The 12,430-nt window shown below is 40.3% G+C and overlaps 1 protein-coding gene and 1 non-coding gene across 4 annotated transcripts in view; one reads left to right on the top strand and one right to left on the bottom strand.

Moving 5' to 3' along the window:
• The window catches only part of Rfwd3 (ring finger and WD repeat domain 3), a 34,773-nt gene that overhangs the window by 14,754 nt on the left and 7,589 nt on the right, over positions 1-12,430 (top strand). For 2 of the 3 annotated variants that reach the window (XM_010644403.3, XM_010644400.3), the window contains 6 exons: positions 1,455-1,525; positions 4,012-4,212; positions 4,292-4,383; positions 7,700-7,814; positions 8,946-9,171; positions 11,852-12,002. In XM_010644403.3, the coding sequence (XP_010642705.1) occupies positions 1,455-1,525; positions 4,012-4,212; positions 4,292-4,383; positions 7,700-7,814; positions 8,946-9,171; positions 11,852-12,002 (856 nt within the window). The remainder of the gene's footprint in view (positions 1-1,454; positions 1,526-4,011; positions 4,213-4,291; positions 4,384-7,699; positions 7,815-8,945; positions 9,172-11,851; positions 12,003-12,430) is intronic. The other variant, XM_010644401.3, reaches the window with a different exon arrangement.
• Positions 2,460-2,574, bottom strand: LOC117283952. The gene has a single exon (XR_004515001.1). It is a non-coding gene; the product is annotated as a U5 spliceosomal RNA (small nuclear RNA).

Here is a 12,430-nt window from a genome sequence, read left to right as displayed (position 1 = left end):
AAAAAAAAAAAAAAAAAAAAAGCTTACTGAAAGTTGAGCGTGGAAAGGGAAAAAAGACAGGCGTGGTGGTGCATGCCTGTGATCTTGGCGCTTGGGAGGCCAAGGCAGGAGGATCACAAGTTTAAGCCCATCCAGGTCAATTTAACAATCTAGCAAGACCCGTAATGATAAAAAGAACTAGGGACAGTTTGATTTGGTTTATGGAATGTGTCTCACTATGTCTCCCAAGCTCACTCTTAATTCCTGGGCTCAAGTGATCCTGCCTCAGCCTCTGCAGTGGCTGGGATTACAGTTGCTCACCACCACCCCGGCTCCCAGAAATGTTTTAAATTGGATTATGGTGGTCGCTGCCTGCTCTGGATTTACTGTGTATAGAAGTTAAACAATATCCTGAGGAAGCAATTGGCCTAATCCACGATGTAGGGAATATCGTAAAGCAAATGACCAGATTTCCCTAACAAATCAAATGACAGAAGAAAAGGTGAAGGAGAATTGTAATGGCATGTGCCACCATGCCTGGCAAGAGCAGCTTTAACACTACTGGGACATTTTGAATGTGAACTGGATGTCTGAGTAGTAGATTAAAAGATTATCGGGGCCCGAGATTTAGCTCAGCGGTTCGGTGGCCTGCCTTGCAAGCGCAAGGACCTGAGTTCAATCCCCGGTACCAAAAAAAAAGAAAAAAAGATTATCTTTATTTTGTCAGTTGTATTAATGATACAGTTTGTATGTGAGAAAAAGAATTCTTACTGGCCTTGCATAAATTTTGTTTTTATTAATATTATTTGTACATTTAAGGTATACAATATGATATTCATTGTTGGAAATTTGTACCTTGGCCTTGCATAAGTTTTAAAAAATTGGTGAAATTTTTTTTAGAGTTTGTTAAAATAAAGAAAACAGTGGAATGAATCTTGAAACAACATTAGCATGGGCTAGGGAATTTTGCTCAGTGGCACCATATATGCCTTGCAAGCATAAGGTCCTGAGTTTGATCCTTGGTACCAACAAAAAAATAAATTAGCAAAATGTTGATTATTTGTTATATCTGGTGATGGGTAATTGTAAGTTAACTATACTATTCTGTCTGATTTCATTTATGAGAATATCCAAAATATATAAAATATGCCAAATGCGGTGGTCCATATCTGAAATTCCAGCCTTTGGGAGGCTGAGCTGGGAGAATTGCCATGAGTTGGGCCAGTCTGGGGCTACATAATGAGACCCTGTCTCAAAAAAAGAAAGAAAATCGACTGGCTGGCCAGGGATTTACCTTAGTGGTGCCTTGCCTGCCTCATGCACAAGGTCCTGAGTTTGATCCCCATTGTGAGAGAGAGAGAGAGAGAGAGAGAGACTGACTGACTGACTCAATTAGGCGTTCTTCTAGCATTCCCTACTAATTTACCTTCTTTTGAATATTATCTTTCCTGTCATTTCTGTGTACAACTTGGCAGAACAACAAGGAGATGTCTTGGAAGACCAAGAAGTTACACGTATTGGCCAAGATGAGACCCTCACCAAAAAGGTAATGTGAACATCCTCCTACTTACTCAGTAGTGGTGCTGGAGATTGAGTCACGACCCTATATGCCTTTTTTAAATAAAAGCTTGGATTTGTGTGTGTATACGTGTGCCAGGCAAGCACATTGCCAGTGAAATAACTTGCCAAGCCGGCCTCACAGTTGGAATCCTTCTGTCTCAGCCTCCTGAGTAGTTGAGATTATAGGCATGTGCCAACATGTGGATTTTCTTTTTAAAGGAGACTGCAGGTTAAAATAGAAACTTTCAGGGTCAGGGATTTAGCTTAGTGGTACTGCCTTCTGCCTCGCAAGTACAAGGTCATATCCTCAGTACCAAAAAAATAAAAAATAAACTTTCAGGCTTTGTAGACAAGATGCAGGTGTCTGTTATTATCCCAGTTACTCTTTGTGTGACTGCTTTCTCTTATGCTTAAAAAAGTTGAGGTGTTTGAAGATAACCCGTACTGTCTACCTAACAATATTATCAATTGAAAAAACAAATAATCAATGTGCTTTATAAACTGTTAAGCAGAACATGAGTACTATGTGTTAACTTATTTTTAAAAAATAACAATTATACTCAGCCAAGCATAGTGATTCATGCCAGTAATCTCAGCACTCTGGGTTGCTGAGGTAGGAGGATCACAACTTGGAGCCCAGCTTTGGCAACTTGATGACTCAGTAAAACACTGTCTCAAAAGGAAAAAAATAATAGTGGGAATGTTCAGTTCCCAGGACTGCTAAAAAGGTAAATAAATCACACAAAAGGTGTTCTATTATACCGTATCTTGTTCTAAGTCTGGCTTTTATTCCCAGTGTATTAAATCCTGGAGAGCTTTCCATTCAGTACATATAAAGTTAAGTCTTGTACTACCTACATAGTGTTCCATCACAGAAATAAATTTTAGATTTATTCTGTTTTTCTTTAGACCATCTTGTTAGTCCTGTAAAAAGAAGGCCTCAAAAAATTGGGTTAAGCCTCAGAATTGTTCCTCTCCACGAAATCTTTAGTAGAAGGCGAAAGATTTATACAATCTGAAGAGAAACCAGAGTATAGAAATACATTTTAGTTAACCCTTCCCTTGACACGTGCATCGTGATTGTTTCCTCTTTTTTTTTCTTACATAAATCATACTGCACTGAACATCCTTGTACAATTGTCTTAGCAAATATTTGTGATTGTGTCAATGCAGTATTTCTAACAGATTGCGTCAAAGGAAAAACACATGTGTTTTCCATATAGGTAAGACCAAATTAAGACAGGCATGATGGTACACACCTGTAATTCCAGCGCTCTGAAGGCTGAGGCTGGAGGATTGCTGTGAGTTTGAGGCCAGCCTGGGGTACCCTGTCTAAAAAAAAAAAAATTGCCCCAAAATGTGTGTATTATTGTTACCTTTACGTCATTAATGTATAAGCATGGCCATTTCTCTTGTCCTCAGTGGTTTTTGGTGTCATTAGAGAGGATTTTAACACCAATCTGGGCATATCTGAGTTGATAACCTAATTTTGAGTGTATAACAAGCCTACTACTAGTATTTATTGTTGGTGATATTGGTAGTTGATAAGGCATTTAAAAAATATCTTTCTACGGGAGCTGGGGATTTAGCTCAGTGGTGCTGCCGCCTTCTTTACAAGCGCAGGGTCCTGAGTTCAATCCCTGGTACCAAAAAAAATAGTAATAATCTTTCTACAGCTAGCTGTTTTTCTTTATTTGATGAAGGAAAAAAATACCCTAGGATTTCATAAAATCAAAAGGTAGTCAATGCTGGGCGTGGTGGCGCACACCTGTAATCCCAGCACTCGGGAGGCTGAGGCAGGAAGATCACTGAGTTTGAGACCAGCCTGGGCTACATAGTGAGTTCCAGGTCAGTCTCAACTACATAGTGAGACCCTGTCTCAAAACAACAACAACAACAAAAAAGTAGTGTTCCCAGGATGTATCTCAGTGATAGTATGAATGCTTACAACTACATAGAGACCCTGTCTCAAAACAACAACAACAACAAAAAAGTAGTGTTCCCAGGATGTATCTCAGTGATAGTATGAATGCTTAGCATACAAAGCCTGGTTTAATCCCCAGCACTTTAAAAAAAAGAACTCATTGCTTATACTTTATTTTGCCAGAATTTATTCTAAAAAACAAATGACAGGTGCTTTATGGTTTTATAGTTTTCTTGCAATCTTCACTTAGGTTTGTATGATTCTTGTGCACTTATGTTAATTTGATAATTACCCACACACACACCTCAGGCTGGGGATTTGGCTCAGTGGCACCACGCCTGCCTCACAAGCACAAGGTCCTAAGTTCTATCCTTGGTACAAAAAAAAAAAAAATCCTCCCTATCAAGACTGATTATGAATTTGGCGGGGGGGACCAGGAATCAGATTCAGGACCTCTCACTTGCCAGGCAAGTGCTATGCCACTGAGCTACATTCCTGGCAGCTGATTATGCATTATTTCTTTTGAATCTGTTCCGATTTTCATTCAGCAGTCTCCCCAGAAGTCCAGCACTCCTCTGCCTACTGCTTCCATGGATGAAGAAGATGAAGAAGGGGACATTTGTACAATATGTTTTGAACAGTGGACCAGTGCTGGGGATCACCGGCTCTCAGCATTACGCTGTGGCCACCTCTTTGGATATAGATGCATTTCTAAGTGGCTCAAAGGTCAAACACGGAAATGTCCCCAGGTAAGGACCGTATTAAGGACCCAACGTGTTAAGTCAGGATTTGTACAGTCACACTAATTTTGTCCCATTGAATCTTTAGTGCAATAAGAAGGCCAAGCACAGTGACATTGTTGTCCTTTATGCCCGAACCCTGAGAGCATTGGACACTAGTGAACAGGAGCGTGTGAAAAGGTAAGTGGTGAGAGTGTACCTAGCTACAGTGTTCCCTTTTAGTGCTGTGTAGACATCTGAAAAAGAAAGTGTGAGTCCAGGACAGACATGGTGGCACGTACCAGTAATCCCAGCATTCAGGTGAGGCAGGCAGATTGCTGTGAGTTCCAGGCCAGCCTGGACTACATCATGAGTTCAAGGCCAGTATGAGCTATATAGCAAGACTGTCTCACACAAAAAGAAAAGAAAGTAGGAGTGCATTTTTAGTGTGGGTCTGACACTTTACTACCTGTGACTTGGGATCTCTGGGGATCATTGCAGCCTGGATTTACATTGTTATTCATAATTCATACCTGATCATCCTCTCAAGGGAATCTGAATGGATTGTCTCCATACAATATTAAAAATGAGGATTTGGCACAATGGCAAACTTCTGTAATCCCAGGTACTTAAGAGACTGAGGTGGAAAGATAAGTTGAGCCCAGAAGTTCAGGACCAGCCTGGGCAGTATAGTGAGACTTCATCTCAAAAAAAAAAAAAAAAAAAAAAGATCTGGCACATTTATTTTACTGTTGCCATTTTTGGTTTTCATCATTTTAAACCTGTATACAATAATAAATAGTTCTATCCACAGGTGACTCATAAGTGAAATTTGTGTGTGCAGTGCAAAAAAAAAAAAAAAGGATTTTGTAGACCCTGAGCAATTGCTAATAACATTACTTAAAATATGCTTTAAGAGGGGCTGGAATTTAGCTAAGTGGTTTCACCACCAGCTTTGCATGTGCAAGGTCCCGAGTTTGATTCCCCAGTACCCAAAAAAAAAAAGAATATTGCCAGGAATGTAGCTCAGCAGTGCAGCATCTGCCTGGCAAGTGTGAGGCCCTGAGTTCAATTTCCAATAACCAGAAAAAAAAAGGAATGTTAAAGAATGAAAAAATCCATCATTGTGAGTTTCAGAGATATGGGTTCTCTCATATTTTGCACATGGTGATGTATACAGATATGTCTGGTAATTCTGTTTCAGGCACTTGTCCTTAATAAAAAAAAAAAAAAAAAATCAAGGATATGTCCAAAGGTTTGCTTAATGAAACTTCGCATTATTAATAATCCAAACCAAAGGAGTTAATTAGTTGAGTGAACTGTGGCACATCCACATGCTGGAATATTACACATTCATTAAAACTGATATTGTCGGGTGTCCTGCACTTGCCTGTCATTCCAGCACTGAGGCTGAGGAAGGAGAATCATGTGAGTTCCAGACCAGCCCGGAATATATATAGCAAGATGCTGTCTCAAGCAAACAAGCAAAAAACACTGATAATGAGTAGTGCACATAGGTTATCACATGAAAGGATATTATTTTTGTTTGTTTGTTTTTTGGTACTGGGGATCGAAGCTAAGTCCCCAGCCCATATATTATTGTTTAGTTTTGTTTTTTTTTCAAGCTTATCTTTTTTTTTTTTTTTCTTTTTGGCACTGGGGATCGAACTCGGGTCCTTGTGCTTACAAGGCAGGTGGCAGAACCACTGAGCTAAATCCCCAGCCCCTAGTTTTGTTTTTTTAATGGGGGATCAAACTCCGGTCCTTGTGCTTGCGAGGCAGGCTGTAGAACCACTGAGCTAAATGCCCAGCCCTGATTGATTTTTTTTTTTATAAACTGGAAAAGACTTATTTTAATTTTCCTCTTTGTGTTTATTCATTTGCTCCCAACAAGTATTTCTTTGTGCTGAAAAGACAAAATCAAGTTAGTATGTAGCTCAGTGGCAGAATGCTTGCCTAACACTGGTATTTCAATCCCCCCACCACTGCAAAAATCCTTTGGGATTTTTATTATGACTGCATTAAATTCCTTACATTAACTTGAGAAATTACCATCTCCGTGAAACTCTCATGCCCTGAACATATATAGCATCCTTATAAAAGTCATTCATATTCTTGGATTTTATTCCCAGATTTTTGTTAAAATTACTGTTGGGAATGAACTTTTCCTTTTGCATTTACTAATGAGTTATCTGGTACATGGTGAATGTTGTTGACCTGAATTTCTTTTTTTGTCTGTTTTATTAACTCTGTTGTCCTCAAACTTGGGGTCCTCCTGAGTAGCTGAGATGCAGCAACAGGTCACCATGCCCCATTGATCTGATTTTTCTTGTTTTTAATTCCAGCAGCCTTGCTGAACTATAATAATTTGTAGTTTCTCTTGAATTGTCTGTGAAAATAAATGAGGGCAGCTTTATCTTTTCTTTTCTTTTCTTTTTTTTTTTTGAGACAGGGTCTTGCTATGTAGTCCAGGCTGGCCTTGAACTTGCAGTAGTCCTCCTGCTTCAGTTTCCTAGATGCTAGGACTACAGGCATGCATTACCATGCCTGGCTCTTTCTTTTCTAATTTTCATGACCTCTTTCTTTGCAATTGCATTGGAGTAGAATTATATCCTTGTTTTTTGTGTTTCATATCTTGAAACTTTTTAGGTACATACACACTTTTAATTGTTACTCTTGGTGAATGTATCCTTTTCTTACGTATTATCTCTTTTTTTGCCTATGTATTCTTTTTGTCTTAATTATAATTGCTCCTTCTTTTGGTAGCATTTGCTTACTATGTACTTTTTTCCCTGTAGTACTAGGGATCAAACTCAGGACCTTATGCTTGCAAGGCAGGCATGGTACCACTGAGCTAAATCCCTGGCCCCCACGATATACTTTTTTTTTACTTCAGCCTTTTTTTTTGTACCAGGGATCAAACTCGGACCCTTGCACTTGAGAGGCAGGCGGCAGAACCACTGAGTTAAACCTCTGGCCCCAGCCCTTTTTTTTTTATGCTGTTATTTAACTTGAGTATTTCATGAGCAACTAACCAATGGCTTATTATTTTGTGGGGGGGTGTTTGTTTTTTGGGTACTGGGGATTGAACTCAGGACCCTGATCTTGCAAGGCAGGCTGCGAAACCACTTAGCTAAATCCCAGGCCAGTAGATTATTATTTTAATTAAGCAAACAATCTTTTAAGAAATTTAATCTATTGTAATTGCCTTAGCTCAAGCAGTAAGATGGCTCTGTTCCTTCCTTTGCTTATGGTTCTTTTAATCTTCATTCCCTGGTGCAAGTCACATCCTGGCCATCGCTGTTTGCTGGAACATCAAAGCCCAGGCAGGTTCCTGAGTTCAGCCCTGCCTGCTGTTTTCCTGTAGTGTTTCTGGAGTGGAGAGATTTTTTCCTCTTTGTGTTTTATCCACTCTTAAGCTGTATTTACCACTAAATATGTGTGAGAGAGTGAATTTACTCCCCCAGCTCAATGGGAAGGCTTGCTAATCCTTACCTGTCGCTCTTTCCCGTTCCAGTGCCTTAGTGAAGGAGCAAATGTTAAGGAAGCAGGCTGAGTTAGAATCTGCACAGTGCCGACTCCAGCTTCAGGTCCTCACTGAGGAATGCAGTAGACTTCGCACTCGTGTCCAGGTGAGCGTGCCCTTCAACTCAGACCTAGAATCAGAATTAGGAGGAGGAGGGCTAGGATGTATGCAGCTCAGTGCTACAGTGTATGCTTAGTATGTGTAAGGCTCTGGGTTCAATCTCCAAACCCCCGAAAAAGAAAAAGAATTAAAGAGAAACCTAAGTCTTATTTAAGTTCATCTCAAATATAAATAAGATCTGTCAGATTATTTAAGAAATAATTATGACCAGTTCATTTCCTTTCTGATGACAGCACTTGTCCAAAACACTTGAGGATGAATTCTACTATAACCAGAATTGTGTTTTGTGCTCTGTTTTGTTTTGTCAGTCTGGTTTTTTGGTTTGTTTGGGGTTGTGGGTTTTTCGGATTTTGGTTTGGTTTGGTTTGGTTTTTTGAGAGAGTCTCGCTGTGTACTTCAGGCTGGCCTTGAACTCACTCTGTAGCCTAGGCCAGCCTCAAATTTGCTATGATCTTCCTGCCTCAGCCTCCCAAGTGCTGGGATTATGGGTATGCACCACCATACCTGGCTACAATTAGAATTTTTTATTTAATTAAATTAGGTGTGGTGGCACATACTGTAATCCCACTACTCTGGAATGTTGAGGCAGGAGGACAAGTTCAAGCCCAGTGTGGACAACTGGGCAGCTTGATGAGATAATCGTTTCAAGAAAGGGCTGGGGAGCCAGGCATGATGGCACAAGTCTATAATCCCAGCACTAGGGAGGCTGAGGCAGGAGGATTGCCAAAAATACCAGGTCACCCTGGGCTATATAGTGAACTCAAGGCCAGCCTGGACTATATAGCAAGATCCTATCTTTAAAAAAAAAAAGCTTTCAAACTCAGTTCTCTAGAATTTATGGTAGTATTTTCAGATAATAGACAAGATATCTAAGATCAAGATAATGTTTTGGTTTTTTGTTTTTAGTTTTTTGAGACAGGGTCTCACTATGTAGTTCAGACTGCCCTGGAAATCACTATGTAGCTCAGGCTGGTCTCGAACTCACAGCTGTCCTCCTGCCTCAGCCTCCGAGTGCTGGGATTACAGGCGTGGACCCACCCCACCAGGCTCAAGATAATGTTCTTGAAGGGAATGTTAATGAAAAAGCTTTGCATTTACAAAGTTGTGTTCATTCTAGGACTTGCAAAAACTTATGAAGGAACAGGATCAGATTTCAGTGCAACGCCAGGTCTCCGGAGCTCATTTCCTGAACTCCCTGCCCGCCAGCCAGAGCCAGCATAAGTACCACTTCCAGAAGATTTTCACCGTGTCTCGGATAGGGAGCTGCCGCATCATGGCGTACTGCAACGCCCTGAGCTGCCTGGTGGTGTCACAGCCTTCTGCTCAGGCTTCCTTCTTTCCGGGTAAACAGTTCAGGGCCTTAGCGTCCATGTTCTTTGTTCCACATCCCTCTCTTTATTTCCCTTCTCTCCCTCTTTGAAGAACCCAGGAGTCAGTAATGGCTGAACACTGACCACAGGCCACCATCACCTTTTGTCTCATTTCATTGTTAACGCAGGTGCTTCAGGGATGAAGCTGCTGAGATGTCTGTGGCCTTTATTCTGAAACTGGGTTCATTGAGAAAGTAGAAGCACTGATAACAATGGTAATGCGCTGCGAGTAATGCTGTACTCCAGGGACAAGGCTGCGTATGACCCGTCCATCTTACCAGTTTGTTCTAGACATGGGATTCTTCATTCTAAGGGTTAATTCACATCAAATCAGAATTTACTTATTTCCAATAGTGTTCAAATTGACAAACTCCAAGTTAGAATTTGTAGACTAAATTAGTATATTTTCTGATTTTTCTCTCATCTGTTATGCATTTAAAGCAATTGTAGGGCGCCTTAATGTTGTAAACTAAATGTCCGTAGCCAGGTGTGGTGACACACACCTGTAATCCCAGCACTTGGGAGGCTGAGGCTGGAGGATTGCCAAGAGTTCGAGGCCAGCCTGGGCTACGTAGCAAGACCATGTCTCAAAAAACAAAAAACCAAATGTCCTGACATGTCAAATTAAATTGTGACTAAATGTTGGGGATGTTTCTTTCTACTACCTGCAGTGTATAATTTATGCCATCTTTGAGGTTCCTTCAGCTTTGTTTCCCCACTTAGACATTTTAGTACTTCAAAACTGATTACTATACACCCCAAACTTAGGTATTTATAGGTTTGGGGATTAAATCACTAGGTTATCATATGTTTCTCTGTTTAGTGACAATAGCTGCAAGTTGAGAGTATGAGGTGCTTCCATATGAGCAGATAATAAAAGGATTGTTTATAACATTCTTTATCACATCCAAGAAAATAATAAAAAGATTTATCATCAAATAAAACTTCCCCTCTAATGTTCCTCAAATTAAATACACATTGTCTCCCTTTTTTTGAGACAAGGTCTCACTATGTGTTTCTTGTTGGCCTTGAAGTTACTATTGTAGCCCAGGCTGTCCTCAAACTTGTAGTGATCCTCCTGCGTACTAAGACTACAGGCGTGTGCCACCATGACTGTCTTTTTATTTTTTTTTTTTTTTAATGGTACCAGGAGTCGAATTTAGGACCTTGTACTTTCGAGGCAGGCATGGTACCACTGAGCCAAACCTCAGTCCTGTCCATTTTTTTTCCTTGATACGGTGTGTCGTCTAGTCTCCAGAATAGGTCTGCTAGATAACTATTGGTACTAATTTGTTTTTGTTGTTCTTAATAATTGAGTAAGCATGTATTCCTATCACTAGATTTAAACCCTATACCCTCCTTATTGGTCTTTCTAGGTTTCCTCATTCTTTTCAGAAAACATAATAAACTTTATCCTACTTATCTATCTGCAGAAGTGTTTCAATACTATCTTGAACCTGGGATTTAAGTAACTGAGAAACTAATCAATACTTATTAAAAGTAAATATTCGTATACTTCACAAAAAGAGGGAAGGAGGGAGAGAGAAAGTTTTTTACTGTTCATGTTGCTTCTGCTTGTGGACTACCTGTGTTTCAGGTAGATAGTCTCAGAATCTCATAATAGCTTTACTGAAATATAATTGACATAAACCATACATATTTAAAGTGCACGATTTGATGAGTTTTGACCGCGTGTATACCATGACCATCACTGTGATCAGCATGTAATGCATCTAGGTGCTACGACACAACCCTGTGATCCCCCTGTAATTCCTGGGAACGTGGCACACTCAGGAGGCTGATGGAAAAGGCTTGCAAATTTGAGGCCAGCCTGGGCAACTTGGCAAGACCTCAAAATAAAAAGGTCTGAGGGGGTCGGGGATGTAGCTCAGTGGTGCCATGCCTGTCTGGAGAGCATGAGGTCCTGAGTTGGATCCCTGGTATGGAAAAAACAAAAAGGTCTGAGGGCCAGGGATTTACATGCTACCGCCTGCCTTGCAAATTCAAGGTCCTGAATTTGATTCCCAGTACCAAAAAATTAAAAAATTTTAAAAAGGTTTGAGATGTAGCTCAGTGGTAGAGCACTTATGAATTTAGTTCCCAGTACTGAAAAAGGAAAAGATCATAAACATTATCTGTCATCTGTAAAGTTTTCTTACCCCCTTTTATAATTGTTTTCTACCTATCCTGTTTTTATCCTTAGGCAGCCATTGATCTACTTTTTGTCACTGAAGATTAACTTGCATTTTCTAGATTTTCATATAAATGGAAGCATATAGCATTTATTCTTTTTTTTTTTTTTTTTTTTTTTTTTTTTTTTGGTACTGGGGATGGAACTCGGGCCCTTGTACTTGGAAGGCAGGCAGCGGAGCCACTGAGCCAAATCCCTGGCCCTGTCATCAATACTTTTGTGTAAATCGATTTCATTCCTGTTTATTTCTGGGTAATATTCCATTGTTGGTATATATAATAGATTCATTTATTCATTCATCTCTTGACAGACATTTGGGAGGTGTGTTGTTATTTATTGCCGTGTTGACCAGCTGTTTTTCAGGAATTTACATGCCAAGAAAAGTGAACAAAGGAGAAAGTTTATTTGCTTTTGAACTAAACTGATTCCCGTTGAATTGTTCTGTGCTCTCTGCTCTGGCAGGCTTCGGTGTGAAGATGCTGAGTACTGCCAACATGAAAAGCAGTCAGTATATTCCGATACATAACAAACAGATCCGCGGACTGGCTTTCAGCACGCGGTCCAAAGGCCTGCTGCTCTCGGCTTCCCTGGACAACACTATTAAACTGACCAGGTGAGTGAGTCAGGGAGAGGTAGGGCCTGGGCCTCTTAGCATTGGACAGCATCAGGCTAGTGTCAGTGTTTACGATCATGCCTAGCTCTCTCTCACTGGTCTGAAGCACTCTTCTCAGATCTACTTTAAACATACTCCTGCTGGATATGGTAATGAACACCAGTAATCCCAGCTGCACAGGAGGCTGAGAGAAAGATTAGAAGTTCAAGCCTAGATAATTTGCTAAGACCTTGTCTCAAAATTTTTAAGAAGCACAGAGATAGCAAGGCACAGTGCTGCACATTTATAGTCACATCACTTGGTAGGTTGAGGCAGGAGGTTTGAGTTCAAGTCCTGCCTGGGCAACTTAGTATAACCCTATCTCTAAATCTTTAAAACGTCTTGGGGTGTAGCTTTGTGGTAAAGCAACCTGCACTCAACCTGGACAT

This window comes from Fukomys damarensis, unplaced genomic scaffold, assembly GCF_012274545.1.
Source record: "Fukomys damarensis isolate Sample0158 unplaced genomic scaffold, DMR_v1.0_HiC HiC_scaffold_32, whole genome shotgun sequence".
Lineage (NCBI taxonomy): Eukaryota > Metazoa > Chordata > Mammalia > Rodentia > Bathyergidae > Fukomys > Fukomys damarensis.
Note: the sequence above shows the minus strand (reverse complement) of the source record. Positions and strands in the feature narration are given on the sequence as shown.